A 15626-nucleotide genomic window follows, 5' to 3' on the forward strand; every position below is an offset into this window, starting at 1 on the left:
CATATTTAAGTTGCAATAAACTTAAAATGTATTGTTCCTATACATAATCAACATCTTTAAATCAATAGTTTTTTACACCAAAAATTATACATATTTCAATTAATAGTAAAATTCCATCAAATTGAATTGAATAATCCTTACACATTTTAATTGAATAATTGATTTTCAATTCAATTATACAATTTTAAGGATTATTTAATTCAATTTAATGGAATTTTACCATCTGAAATACGTCAATCTTAAAGGCTGAATTTTTTATGTGTATTTCTCCATTTTTAATTAGATTGTCATTTGTAATCCGTCATGGGATTGTAGTTATTTCCCTTATTAAAGGTTCACTCTAAAAAATCCTGGGTTGTTTTAACCCAACTTTGGGTCAAATATGGACAAACCCAAATTTTTTTCATGACATTTTTAACCCAATGTTTGGGTTTGTCCATATTTGACCCAAAGTTGGGTTAAAACTTTGTATGATTTTCAAATACTTTTCTGCTTCAAATCAAAGTTTGTGTTTCACTTGGTTCGTGGCTTCTAACTTAATAAATCTCTATGGGAAAATACTTCCGGTCTTGTGACGAGTGTTTGTCAACTGGTTTAGTTTGGCGACCACGTTCATGCTGGGTAAAAAGAGAAACACACCACGTGATGCATGATGTAAGGCGTTGTGTGGAATACGATAGCCGTGAAGACGCCAGCGCTAGCAGAACAGCGGCGAGGCCAGGTGAAGCGTCGTGCCCCGTCCGGGGTTTGTTTTAGCTCAGTTTACCACTGTGAACGGGGGGAGAGCGTTCTTTCCCATGCCCTCTAACTCCGGGACACACTCATACCAGGAAACACACTGCGCATCACAGGAAGTCGGGACTGCACTGGGCGGCCCGTGTCAGACGTCTCTCTCTCTCTCTGGACGTGTTTGTTTTCTTGGGAAAGGTTTTGTTAGGAGTGGTGTGTCAGCAGAGCAGGTGTGATGAAACATCAGTGTGACCCGCAGGACAGCTCCTTCTGTTTTCTGAAAACAAGCACAAATGTCCGAGAGTCTGTTATATCAAATCCAGGGGATCATCTACTCACCCTCATGTTGTTTTTAGAAATCATGGAGTCACAAATTTAGCACAATATTTGTACACTGTAAAAAAATATTGATGGTTTAACTTAAAGTAAGTAACCTGGTTGCCTTAATTTTAAGTTAATTGAACTGGAAAAAGTGAGTTAATACAATGAAGGAGAATGATTTAATCATCAGAAACTCAAAATTATATGTTATCTGAACTAAATAAATTATTTAAGTTGATTTGACAAAAGAAAAAAATGTTGTGATTACTACACTGTATAAAAATATTGTTGGTTTAACTTAAAAAAGTAAGTAACCTGGGTTGCCTTAAAATTTTAAGTTGATTGAACTGGAAAAAGTGAGTTAATACAATGAAGGAGATTAATTTTAATCATCAGAAACTCAAAATAATAAGTTATCTCAACTAAATAAATTATTATAAAGTTGATTTGACAAAAGAAAATATGTTGTGATAACAAATCTTGAAAATATTTTTTACAGTGTACCATTTTAGTTTTATTTAAATACAGTATTTATTAGTATTTTTTCAATTATCTTTATTTTCAGATTTCAAGCTTTAATAATTTTGTTGCGCTGTTGAAATTCTTTAGTACTTTTACTATACATCAGGTGAAATTTCTCATTTTTTTTGTTGAAATTCTTCATCTAATATAATTTCAGTTAATGAAAACAATTTTTAATCTTTTTCATTTTGGTTAACAACACTGGTTGTTACCTTCTGTGACAATACGAGGGCTTGGAGACAGAAGTGCGCAAGTGGCTTTTAACAAACTTTACAGGAGAGACGAAACAAAATTGGCCATGCTACAATCACGTGGATTATTAACCTTAAACCACAAACATTGCAACCACAGGCATACTTACATGAAATGAGTATTTAATTAAAAAATGTATGGCATATTAACACAATGAACAACATTTTCAAAAAAAACAAAAAGTCAAATAAGTCAAATACACCCTTTTGTTGCTTTATTCAATACAGTTTGATCTCAGATATGTATTTTGGCACCATTGGATAGAGCCCATCGAGACCTTTATTTTGATATAAAGAACTCATATTGGCCCAAAATACCACTTACGCCCCTCTGGCTCCAAGCCCTTGAATTATGAATTATAGTAAAAAAAAAAGGAACGAAAAGGATTAAAAAAAATCTTTAAAAAATCTCAAATCTTGTTCAAGTTTACATAGAATCAATGTATATGTATATAAACCGCATATAAAAACAGAAAACTATTGATGTAAAATGGCCTATCCCCTGCTAATCGCTATAAGAACATTAAACATGCACTTTTTTTGCTTATAATAACTGTTTGGTTAACGACACGTTTGTAGAAATACAATTACCGAATATATTTGACCATTTTGGATTGATCAGCCAGGTTTACAACTATTTTTTATCGCATTTTATCGCAAGTAAATGTGTAAAATAAGCTCTTTTCATTTCAGCAAGTTTGCGTGCATCTCATTTTTAGTATTATATTGACGTTTTTGAAAAATCGTAACTTATCAGCCACTGAAATGCTCAAATCAATCGAATACCATCACATGATCATCCAAAAGTTCCACTTCAATTATTGCAGCTTTGCTGTCGTTAACAGTCACATGATATGTTTTTTTCCAATCTTACGATAAGCGCGCCATACAGTAGTGTCGCAACCGTTTACTGAGAAAACTGAGTGAGCTGTTGCGAGAGATTGTCTTTGTTTGTTTTAAAACATTTTCTGGGTGCCGCCCCGACCGCAGACGCCAATTATCGCTCACCTCGCAAAGTCTGACCTGTCAGATTAATCAAAAAAGACCTCGATGTGTGCTAGAGTTCAGCTGGCATGTACTGTAAATCACACATGTACATGCCCACTCTTGCGTGATTGCTCCTGACAGCAGCTGTGTCTGACAGATGGAGGAGCCCTGAGGGAGAACGTTTAGAGGAAGATCACATCTTTGTGCTTCTATTCAGTCAGACGCGACCGTGTGTCTCAGTGTAAGACGTGGACCAGGTCTCGGCATCTGGGACCACAGAAGTTTTATCAAACGTTAACCAAATGAGATCCGATGATCCTCCTGGGTATCTGTCTTGTCTTAAAGGGATAGTTCACTTCGAAATGAATGTTTGGTATGTTTTATCTTACCTCAAGGGCATCCAAGATATGGGTGTCTTTTTCCAAAATAGTTTCAATTTTGATAATTTTAGGTCAAACCGTTCTTGTTTGTCAGTCATATAATGGAGGTCTATGGTCACCACCTCAAAGAGCATGCACAGAGAAGTCCAAATTAAACATGATTTAATGACTCGTAAATGTAAGCACACATTGATGGCCTAAGACACGAAACGAGCGGTTTGTGTGAGAAAACGAACAGTATTTATATCGTTTTACCTCTTGTAATCACAGCCATGTCCAGGTCTATGGTCACCACCTCAAAGGAAAGCACCGGAAGTGATCTCTCTACGTCTAAATTCAACGTTGTCAGTTGATATATGGATTTTCTGTAAATCTAAATATGTTTAGATCTTCACAGTGAAAGGAAATGCTTACGAAATGCTCTCTAAACAACGAGTGACGTACACGCGCGAGATATCACTTTTGGCTGTGGTTACTGTTCGTTTTCTCACACAAACCGCTCGTTTCGTGTCTTAGGCCATCAATGTGTACTTCCATTTACGAGTCATTAAATCATGTTTAATCTGGACTTCTCTGTGCATGCTCTTTGAGGTGGTGACCATAGACCTCCATTATATGACTGACAGACAAGAACGGTTTAAACTAAAAATATCAAAATTGAAACTACTCCGGAAACAAATACACCTACATCTTGGATGCACTTGAGGTAAGCTAAAACATACCAAAAATTAATTTCAAAGTGAACAATCCCTTTAACTATTAGAGATTACAAACATTTCTCATCAATTGATCTGAGCGTCAATCCATTTTCATTTTACAGCTCCGTCTCATTTGTGTGAAAGATATTCATCAACGATCTGAGATAAAAGTAAACTATTGACTTCTGTAAATATGCGTATACCTCAATTGAACTCATTTCAGAATTGATGCACTTTACACAAAACAACTGACTCATCGCTGAGCTGAATAATGCTGAATTACCCTGTATTTGATGAAGTGTGCATCATTTATTCTCCCGTGAAGCTTCTTTGAAACAATCTGTTTTGTATAAAGCGCTGTATAAATAAAGGCCAGTTGACACATTTGAAACAAAAGAGAAGGTGCAATTCCTCTGGGAAAAAATAAATGTCAACCAAGGGAATTGCCGTGTTTACCGTATCTTCTCTCATTTGTTTTCATGCAAACTACTATACCCACATGCTTTACCACACTGTGACTTTACAGCACAGAACAGGGACAGTTGCATTTCTTACTTTTCAGTACAAGAGCGAGCACGTTTTTCCCCGTCCTGAACGCCTGCCACGTCTGCTGCCTGCGGTTTATACGCCAGATCATGCCAGGTTCAGAGAGCAGGTTAGGCATTGTTCTGTTCCAGGAACAGTCCCACCGAGCCGGTTTATACAAACAAGCGTTTCACTGTTGTCTATCGCAGAATTATAATTATGTGTGTTTTTTGTAAACCGCAGGTGTCTTGCCATTGAGAAATACTGTCCGGTCACCTTTTCTTTTATGTAAGGCATGAATTGCGCTTTGTAGGTCTTTATATTTTACTTTCGAGATGCGTGCTGTTGGTCCGATGCCCGGTGTGCGTTTTAGGTCACGTATTCCTAACAAACAGCTCTGTCATGTTTCAGGAGAGCTGACAGCTGAACGCGTGCAGGCGGAAGTACAGCGACAGGTCGGGATGAGCTTCACACTGCACAGTTTGGATTTAATGAACTTCCTCTCAAATGCATTCATGCTGATTCAGATGTAAAATGTGTTTCTTTTGTTCTCATGCAGGATCCTCTCGACCCACACAGCGATTTTAGGCCATGTGAGTGCACGAATCATTTACTTTACAAAAAAAAACTATTTTTAAAAAAATCAGGTTTTTGTTGGTGAATTTTAATTTTAATTTTCCCCAAAATCCACTTAAAGGAGTAGTTCACTTTTAAAAAAAACTTTTGCTGATAATTTACTCGCCCCCATGTCATCCAAGATGTCCATGTCTTTCTTTCTTCAGTCGAAAAGAAATTAAGGTTTTTTGATGAAAACATTCCAGGATTTTTCTCCATATAATGGACTTTAATGGGGTCCAAACGGTTCAAGGTCAAAATGAGAGTTTCAGTGCAGCTTCAAAGGGCTTTAAACGACACCAGACGATGAATAAGGGTCTTATCTAGCGAAACGAGCGGCCATTTCAAAAATAAATAAAAAAGTTTAAGTTTTATGAGCACAAATGCTCGCCTTGCTGTTCTGTGATGAGCGTTCGTGACTCTCCTGTCTCATCAAAATGAACAAATCTTTTTTCGAGTCATGACTCGAAGGGTCCTTGATAAGACCCTTATTCATCGTCTGGAATCATTTAAAGCACTTTGAAGCTGCACTGAAACTCTCATTTGGACCTTGAACAGTTTGGACCCCATTGAAGTCCATTATATGGAGAAAATCCTGGAATGTTTTCATCAAAAACCTTAATTTCTTTTCGACCGAAGAAAGAAAGACATGGACATCTTGGATGACATAATTATTATTTTTTTTTTAAAGTGAACTACTCCTTTAATGATTCTGGTTCCACAATAATGGAAAAATGACTAATGAGTTTGATAAGAGCTCATAAGAGTCATTCTTTGCTGAATTAGAAGCCACTTAATGATTTGTTCGCCTTAATGATTTGAATATTGATTCTTCAAAGTTTGAGACCAATTCATACCATCTGATTCATTAAAAAATAACCAGCTCATAAGAGTCATTTGCTCTTGAATTGGATTCCACTTAATGATGCCGATTCTTTAACGGTTTCATTAATGATGTGTTTAGTACGTTTGAAGAATCGCTAACAAACTTTTGAGATGGATTTGAACAGAAAGCACAATCCAATTCATAAACAAATGACTCTCGTGAAGTAATTCATGAATCAATTGATCATGAATCAACCCCAAATCGACTCACATGATTCACTTCTTCACAGAGTGGATTCCAGTAATGATTCAATGATCCAGTTACATGAACAATGATTTTCTTTTAGTAATTTTAGAAATAGAGATTGAGTATGGGTTAGTATAGTTAACTAAATCTATAAAAAAAAGTTTACTAAAAATAAAAAAACAAAAATTATATTAGTGTCTCAATATTAGTAAAATAACACTTGCTTGTTTGTTTATGAATCAGTGTGTGTGTGAGAGAGAGAGAGAGAACATTGCATTAGAAAGATGTTGTCTGTTTATTGTAAAGATTGATTTTCTCTTTATTTTCTCAGTCCAGCTGTCCTCAGATCAGTCATGGCTGCTTACGGACAGACGCAGTACAGCCCTGCGTTACCGCCGACGGGCCCTTACACACCATACACACATCACACACAGGGCTACAGCATGGCGTCCTACAGTGAGTTCTCAGTGTCCATTCACACAACCACCCTAAATAGTGCACATCTCAGCTGATTTGACTGTCTGTGTCTCACCTGATCAGATATTAAAACAGAGGATGGTTTGAGTCATTCACCGGGACAGAGCAGTTTGCTGGGATACACGTCCAACTTCGGCGGGACGGCACCCGGTCAGGCGCTGTACAGTTACTCCACACACGGTCAGTGTCTCAGCCTCATCTCATCTGTGTTTCAGTACGATATGTGCCCATCAACTTACATGCAGAGAACACAAGGACAAGGTTGTTAGTAAAAAGATGCCTCTGTGGAACATTAGTGTGTGTTCACACTCGATTAAAACAAACCCTGTGTTAGTGCGGTTCAGCTGAATACCCTGGTGTGCACTAAACGACAGAATGCTGAAATATATGGCAAGACATTTGAACTTTTATTCATTTCTTGGATAGGAATTCTTGATATCAACAATTACATTTTATTATATCAACAATTGTATTTTCACTAGTGAAATGTCAGCATACCATTCAAAACCAAATGTTGATATCAATAATAGATTTCTTACTAGTTTAAATTCCAATTTCACAAATCAGAAATACAATTATTACTACACTCTAAAAAACAAAGGTGCCAGGAAGAACCAAAAAGGGGGTTTCGCAGTGATGCCATAGAAGAACCTTTTTTGGTTCCCCAAAGAACCTTTCACTGAAAGGTTCCTTGAAGAACCTATTTTTTTCTTAGTGCCACAAAGAACCCTTTTCAGTACTGCAAAGAACCCTTCTCAAAGAACCTATAACCAGATTAATCAATCTGATCAACACTTTGAGAGTTCAAAATGAAGAGCTCCTGGCTATTCGGTGTACAAACTGAACAAAGAAAAAGTCTGTGTATAGAAAAAATCTGTGCACTGACTTGTTGGCCTACCTGAACTGTAATGGGGACTCGAACCCATTTTAAATTCTCTCAGTCTTAATACTATACTAATTATTATTAGTGTTAGTGATAGCCCTATATTGTAAAAAAAAAAAAATGCACCAAAAAATTAAATTAGATTTGTCCAAATTTCTATATGCACGTGAGCATGTACTGATTTATTGTATTTCGACGAAAACTGCAGTCAAGCTTTTATTTAGGTGGAAAAACAAGTTTACAAACTCATTTCATTCAGATCTAGTAAAAAAAAAAAAAATGCTGTAATCATCAACTATGCAAAATGTGAAAATACGTTGCCATAAATAAATGCGGGAAACACAAATTTACTCCAACAATATGAGGTCACATGAGATTGTGAAGAACCATTTTATAATCTGAAGTACCTCTTGGTGCTACAAAGATCCTTTAGTGCAATGGAAAGGTTCCTTGGATGTTAAAGGTTCTTCATGGAACCAAATGACCCAACAAAGCACCTTTGAAGAACCTTTATTTTTAAGAGTGTAGTAAAAACCTTTATTTTTGATTTTTGACAATTAGTGTGAGACTAAATAAATAGCATAGGAATTGCTTGAAGAATAGTCAGCCATACATAATATTAATATTAAAAGGAGTAGTTCACTTTTAAAAAAACTTTTGCTGATAATTTACTCGCCCCTATGTCATCCAAGATGTCCATGTCTTTCTTTCTTCAGTCGAAAAGGAATTAAGGTTTTTGAAAACATTCCAGGATTTTCTCCATATAATGGACTTCAATGGGGACCAAACGGTTCAAGGTCCAAATGAGAGTTTCAGTGGAGCTTCAAAGGGCTTTAAACGACACCAGACGATGAATAAGTGTCTTATCAAGCGAAACAGCGCTCATTTAAAAAATAAATAAAAAAGTTTAAGTTTTATAAGCACAAATGGTCGCCTTGCTCTGTTCTGTGAGGCGCGTTCGTGACTCTCCTGTTCAAACTCGTTCATCATGAATGAATCTTTTCATGAGTCAACTCGTTCATTTCGGTCGTTGAATGAACCAAATGACACGAGAAAAGATTCGTTCATTTTGATGAACGAGTTCGAACAGGAGAGTCACGAACGTGCATCACAGAACAAGGCGACCATTTGAGCTTATAAAACTTAAACTTTGTTATTTTTTTTTTTTTAAATGGCCGCTCATTTCACTAGATAAGACCCTTATTCATCGTCTGGTGTCGTTTAAAGCTGCACTGAAACTCTCATTTGGACCTTGAACCATTTGGACCCCATTGAAGTCCATTATATGGAGAAAATCCTGGAATGTTTTCATCAAAAACCTTAATTTCTTTTCAACTGAAGAAAGAAAGACATGGACATCTTGGATGACATGGGGGTGAGTAAATTATCAGCAAAAGTTTTTTTAAAAGTGAACTACTCCTTTAACAGCATTATTACACAAACATGATCGACCGAATACCCAAAAAGTCATTTAATAAACACGATCAACCTGAACATTATAATATTTTTGCTGATAAAACAAATACACGTTTTTGAACATCTATGTTTGGTGGATAATCAGCAAAATCCCCACAAACACACACAGATCTTTCAGCATCTACAGTCGAATCCCCCCAACACACACACACACACACACCCACCTGTTCCCCATTATCCGCGGTCTGGGCTCTGGCGTCAGGCGTCTCTCTCGTTCTCTCAGGAGGTCAGAACCTTTCTCCGTTCCCTTCCACAACACGCCGGCCATTGGAGGAGTGTGTGTGTGTGTGTGTGAGACGGGATCTGAGCGTCGGATCGCAGTCACACACCCCTCTTCAGCCCGCAGTCCTGATTTTGCCACCGCAGTGTGAAATTGACGTTCTCGGTCAAGGTCAAAGGTGAAGTGGCACTAGGCACGTTTTCAGCTTTAAAGGGATTGAATCATTTACTAGTCACTGGGAGAGTTGTAGTAGGCAACTTTAAACCACTTAACATAAAGTTTTGACTGTTTTTTGATCAAATAAATGCAGACTTTAAAAAAAAAACATGAACAAATCTCACTGATCCCAAACTCTTGTAAAGTAGTGTGTGTGTGTGTGTGTGTGTGAACGACTGCAGACATAAGGTGCGTTCCATTCGCCAGGGTCCCTACGCAGTGTTCACTGCTCCCTACTCCCTGAACACGGTATATCAGTTGAAGTGGACTTCACTGACTTCCTGTGAAGTGATGTATCGATGTTCCCTTACTCCCTATGCCGTTTGCAGTGCCCTTCGAACTGAACATGTTCGTTCCCTTCGAACTGGAATCTCACTTAAGATGGCGAAATACCCTGTGAAGTCCACTTCGCAGTCCACTTACGGTCGAATGGAACGCACCTATAGAGACATAGCCTACATGACATCTACTTCCTGTCTGTCCAATTAGCATAATCAATGAGTTATTAGTGCTAAAGCAGATAATCTATTAGGTATTACAGTGATTTACTGTAATTCATAAGCACCCCGAGACATCATTTCCTGTAAAATCGTCTGCTCGTGAAATGGATGGATTTCTAATGGGTCTGGGAAAACGCGGTTACTACGTCTCGCGCTACATCTCGCCGGTCTCGTTTGATTTATAGGAGAATTCCAACAGGAGACCCGCTGTAGCATGAAATAAATAACCCTTCTCCGGGTGCCAAAGGTCCTCGCGTTTCACGTCGCCCACGTCCCCCTCCCCGTTTGAAGACTTTGCTCGCTTCCTCCGAGATCCGCGGCCGTTTTGACAGACTCATTTATCTAGGGCGGGTTTCAGAAAGAGAACGCGCGTGGATGTGAAGCGAAAGAGACGAGTCTGGAGAAAGATATCCCGGCCCTGAAAGTCCGATAGCGGGTTTGCTCTCGGCTCCACCTGAACTGTTGTCAGAGTCATAAATCATGCACACTTTCTGTGAGCGCTTTAAACGTGTCTATATTTCAGCAGCCGCTGCCTGTCGTGTTTCCTGCGCTGTGTTTGTGTTGGATGTGACCGGGTCTTTACCACGAAGTACGCTCTTAAACTAGCTTTGTGCTTCTTCTTTTCCAGGCGGCAGCATTTCTTCTGGAATTTTCCAGGGTCCAAACAGCATCACCGGCTCAACGCCGTTCAGTCCCGCACAGCAGGTGTGTCACATGGACTACAATACAATTACAGTTTCACTTAAAGGATTAGTTCACTTTTGAAAAAACTTTTGCTGATAATTTACTCACCCCCATGTCATCCAAGATGTCCATGTCTTTCTTTTCTCAGTCGAAAAGAAATTTAGGTTTTTGATGAAAACATTCCAGGATTTTTCTCCATATAATGGACTTCAATGGGAACCGGATGGTTCAAGTATCAAAAGACGGTTAAAAACTGTTTCAGATGCAGCTTCAAATGTCTTTAAACGACACCAGACGATGAATAAGGGTCTTATCATGCGAAACGATCGGTTATTTCAAAACTTATTCCAAAAATGTAACTTTTATAAGGACAAATGCTAGTCTTGCTATATTCTCTGAGGCGCGTTTGTAACGTCACGTAATACGTAATTACGTTCAAAAGGTCACGGGCGACGTAGCCGGAAGTACAGAATCAAAATCGTCCGACATCGTTTTTTTTCCTTTTAATTCTTTTTTTTGTAAACGGTGTTTGAGTTAGTTTGCACGTTCAACCTATGCGTTCAACTTGTAAACACTGACTCTGTACTTTCGGCTACGTCGCCCGTGACCTTTTGAACGTAATTACGTAATACGTGACGTTGCAAACGCGCCTCACAGAATATTATAACACAATTCTTAAAGGAGTAGTTCACTTTTAAAAAAAACTTGTCATCCGAGATGTTTAAAAAAACATGTCATCCAAGATGTCCGTGTCTTTCTTTCTTCAGTCGAAAAGAAATGAAGGTTTTTGATGAAAACATTCCAGGATTTTTCTCCATATAATGGACTTCAATGGGGTCCAAACGGTTCAAGGTCCAAATGAGAGTTTCAGTGCAAATTGCAAACTGTTCAAAGTGCTTTAAACGATTCCAGACGATGAATAAGGGTCTTATCAAGCGAAACGATCGCTCATTTAAAAAAAAAGCTCTGTTCCTGTTCAAACTCGTTTATCAAAATGAACGAATCTTTTCCCGAGTCAACTCGTTCATTTCGTTTTGTTGAATGAACCAAATGACACAAAAAAAGATTCGTTCATTTTTATGTGAACAGGAGAGTCACAAATGCGAACATGAACTAATAATCTGAAGAATTTAGTAATACTGTATATTTCAACATTAGTGAATATGTATTAATAGACCTGAGCTGACATGAACTAACAATGAACAGTATTTTTTTATTTAACAAAGATTAATAAATGCTGTAACAAATGAATAGATCATTAATGCATTAACTAATCTATTTTGTCAAGTATTACTAAGATGGAGTTATTATGGTTTATGAATTTAGAGAACCAAGACACTGCCACAGTGGGGTTTAGATGGACTTAAATTAAAAAAATGAGATAGAAAAGAGATTTTTCATTCATGTCATTGTCTCCATCAGGACTTCTCAACATATTCTAGCTACAGCCCAAGTCAATATTCTCCATACTACAACACACACTACAACAGCCCGTACATCACCAGCAGCAACATCACACCCTCCGCCATCACCACGGCGATACCCTATCAGCACACAGATCACGCTGTATCGACCAATCACAGCCCAGAATCCCACACAGGTGAGCTCTATGGTGAGAAACCACATATATTGGGGATAGTAAGGAAAAAAAATAATTAAGTTAATATCCAAATTTTTTATTATGTCTTTATATATATGCAATTGGAGAATAATGGTCAATATATAGGGGATACTTTTATAAATATTGTGAAAAAGTTACATAAAATATATATATATATATATAAAAAAAGAAATACTTGAAATAATCCAAGTTGCTTTAATATCCAGATGTTTGACAATATGTGATTTGAGTATAAAGCAAAGCTCAATATTTAGGGAATAAAAAAAAGTAGTTTTCCAAAAAAAATCATGATTTTTGAGTATATGCCTCTCTATCATTTGAATGTAAAGTATACTACAAAATATTAACATAACCAAAAATATACTGTATCATTTTTGTGCATGTTATGCATGATGTATTTCGGTATTTAACACAGTATCGCTAATATTTATTAGCGATACTGTATTAAACAAAAAAATTGTTTTTATATATATTTTTTTAAATATTTATTTTGCTATTCAGATATTTGGTTGTACAGTCAAACCAAACATTTATTCCTTCAGCATTTCTCACATTATCACACTTTATTCGCTATAGTTTAGAAAATGGTAATAAAATATGAAGTTATTAAATGAGGTGATATTTGACTGGTTTTGTCCGTCCTTCTGTTCGACTCTCACACATGAATTATGTTGAATATCTGTATAAATCTAACTACACAATTAGAGAATACCAGTTTAGCTCAACCAGTGACCAAGCAATGCTTCATGTTGTTCAGTGTGTGTGTAAAAAGAGCATTAGCAATTACAGAAAACACACTGAAGAAAACATGTCTGAATAATATTTGGTCCCAAATTTTTACTAGTAGTCACTGTATGAAGAATATAACTATAGTGTCCTGCACACACTAGTAAAAAATATCACAAATCTGGTGTCTGAATAATTTTTGATTTGACTGTATGTCTCTATTTAAGCAACGTCATCATGTGTGTGTGTGTGTGTGTGTGTGCACCAGTAGAGTACCACGCTCCCACGAGTCCTCCGACTCCAGGAAAGGATCAGGAAGGCGCTCCGGCGAGACGCAGTTCGGATGTGAAGCTCAGGGGCCGGAAACGGGCCAATGACCCCGGACCCCCTCTGGACTCTGACATCGAGGTACAGATGCTGGCATTCACGGTGTCCCTTACACAACATTCACCACAGGGACAGCTTTCACATCCAACAGGCCAGTTGTGCAATGATATCTGGCAACAGCCTCACCATAACTCCAGTTTAAAGGGATAGTTCACCTTAAATGAATGTTTTATCATCATTTACACTCCCTCGTGTCGTCCCAAACCTGAAAAAAAGCTGTCTTTTTCATTAAAAGGACTGATACAAGTTTTTAAAAAGCACAATAAAAGTTTATGCATGCTTTGAACAACAGCCGACTGAAATAAATTCGCGTTTTCTTTGCTTTACAAAAAGCTCTTCAAATATAAAGAAGTATTTAATTACCAGACAAAAAAAAAGCATGAGATATGGAGCGTTTGCCCTTGAGCTGTGAAATGATTACAATTATCAGACGTTTTGATCATAAACACAACGTTGAGATATTATACAGTGTTTTGTAGTAAATACTTGTCTTGACTAGTAAGCAGATTATATTTGTGCTCATGCTCATGTGTGTGTGTGTGTGTGTGTGTGTAGAGAGTGTTTATTTGGGACCTGGATGAGACCATCATCATTTTCCACTCGCTCCTCACGGGGACGTTTTCCACACGCTTCGGCAAGGTACAAACCGGTTCCTCCACTCGCACCACTCACTTTACAACACAACGCTCGGTTTTATTGGGGGACTTTTGAAAAAGTTGTTTATGTATCTTTTAAGGTCTTTAAACTATCTCACAATATAGTTTTTTTGGCAGTTAATTCAACTCCATATATTAAATAACAATGAAATGATGATTACTTTTTTATTAATCCAGAATGCAGATATACTGTGTGTATATGTGTGTGTGTGTGTGTGTATTTATATATATATATATATATATATATATATATATATATATATATATATATATATTAGGGGCTGTCGAACGATTAATCGCATCCAAAATAAAAGTTTGTGTTTACATAATATATGTGGGTGCACTATGTATAATTATTTTATATATATATATAAATACACACACATGCTTGTATATATTTAAGAAACATTTTCATGTATATAATGTGTATAGATTTATATATAATTTATATTATATATAAATATAAATATTTTATAGATAAATATTTTTTTCTTAAATATACATGCATGTGTGTGTATTTGATTGATTAGATTGATTGATTGATTGAATATACATGCATGAGTGTGTATTTATATATGTAGAATAATTATATAAAGTGCACCCACATATATTATGTAAACACAAACTTTTATTTTGGATGCGATTAATCGCGATTAATCAGCTCTTTATTTTTTACAGTATTTTTGTCAAATAAATGCAATGTTATATATATATATATATATATATATATATATATATTAGGGCTGTGCAAAAATTAATTGCGATTAATCGCATCCAAAATAAAAGTCTGTGTTTACATAATATATTTGTGTGTGCTGTATATAATTATTTTGTATATATAAATACCTATGCATGCATGTATATATTGAAGAATTATTTGCGCTTAAATTCTGTATATATATATATATATATATATATATTAGGGGTGGCACGGTACATGAAAAAACACCCGAATCGTTCGGTTCGCTTGTCTCGGTTCGGAGCGCGTGTGCGTCTCACGGTTCGACGCATGCGCAATGTAACCTCGTGCCCGTATGTGATGTGTGTTTTCTTTTCGCGCGACATAAACTTGTTCGACTTGGACCGGCGCTGCACAGAGCGATCGGTGAATAACATCAATCTAGCGCGAGTCGGCTCCGTATGCATTCATCACTTTCGCGGTATTTGATGTCATTACCGATCGCTCTGTGCAGCGCCGGTTCAAATTAATAAACAAGCCAGTAAAAGTGGAGTATGGAGCGCGGTCACGGCACGCGGAGAAATGGCAAGTGGGAGAGATGGGGGAGTTGGAGGATGCGCCAGCGTCGTATAAGTCTATGGTATAAGTCCGGTGTGTGGGAACATTTTGGATTTCATGTTATGATATTTTAATTTAACTACAATGGGACTTTATGTATAAGAGCTTCAGTCATACGTTTCCAAACCCTGCACTTTAATTTTAAGTGGAAAAAAGTACCCTCACATTTTGGGAATAGAAGCATTGTTGATACTGTTTTTGTGTTGAGGTTGAACTTAAATTTCACTTTATGTTTATGGCCTTTGCTATTGCAATAGCTTTATTATCTATAGGCAATGAGGTTTCATGTATATTGACATTTAAAAGACAGTGTTTTAAGAGTTGCTCTCTTTTTCTTTTAAAAGATAGAATTTTGGTAAGAGCTACAAAAGTTAGCAGTTGAT

The 15626-nt window shown here is 36.8% G+C and overlaps 2 protein-coding genes across 12 annotated transcripts in view; one reads left to right on the forward strand and one right to left on the reverse strand.

The window, feature by feature from the left end:
• LOC120493678 (uncharacterized) overlaps window positions 1-6760 on the reverse strand; it is a 50519-nt gene extending 43759 nt beyond the window's left edge. The window contains exons 1-2 of one of the 2 annotated variants that reach the window (XM_089134511.1): window positions 6633-6760; window positions 640-1006 (exon numbers count right to left, since the gene is read on the reverse strand). The gene's annotated coding sequence lies outside the window, so the exon portion shown is untranslated. The remainder of the gene's footprint in view (window positions 1-639; window positions 1007-6632) is intronic. The other variant, XM_089134512.1, reaches the window with a different exon arrangement.
• eya2 (EYA transcriptional coactivator and phosphatase 2) overlaps window positions 1-15626 on the forward strand; it is a 43821-nt gene that overhangs the window by 13356 nt on the left and 14839 nt on the right. The window contains exons 1-11 of one of the 10 annotated variants that reach the window (XM_089134507.1): window positions 3811-3896; window positions 4451-4543; window positions 4657-4701; window positions 4825-4868; window positions 4973-5006; window positions 6432-6556; window positions 6641-6757; window positions 10501-10577; window positions 11979-12156; window positions 13172-13311; window positions 13846-13929. In XM_089134507.1, coding sequence (XP_088990633.1) covers window positions 6454-6556; window positions 6641-6757; window positions 10501-10577; window positions 11979-12156; window positions 13172-13311; window positions 13846-13929 — 699 coding nt within the window. In that variant the 5' untranslated portion in view covers window positions 3811-3896; window positions 4451-4543; window positions 4657-4701; ... (1 more) ...; window positions 4973-5006; window positions 6432-6453. Of the gene's footprint in view, window positions 1-3810; window positions 3897-4450; window positions 4544-4656; window positions 4702-4824; window positions 4869-4972; window positions 5007-6431; window positions 6557-6640; window positions 6758-10000; window positions 10366-10500; window positions 10578-11978; window positions 12157-13171; window positions 13312-13845; window positions 13930-15626 lie in introns of those variants that run through there. The other 9 variants (XM_089134509.1, XM_089134508.1, XM_089134506.1 and 6 more) reach the window with 9 other exon arrangements.

Source organism: Pimephales promelas, chromosome 8, assembly GCF_988280905.1.
Source record: "Pimephales promelas chromosome 8, fPimPro1.hap1.1, whole genome shotgun sequence".
NCBI lineage: Eukaryota > Metazoa > Chordata > Actinopteri > Cypriniformes > Leuciscidae > Pimephales > Pimephales promelas.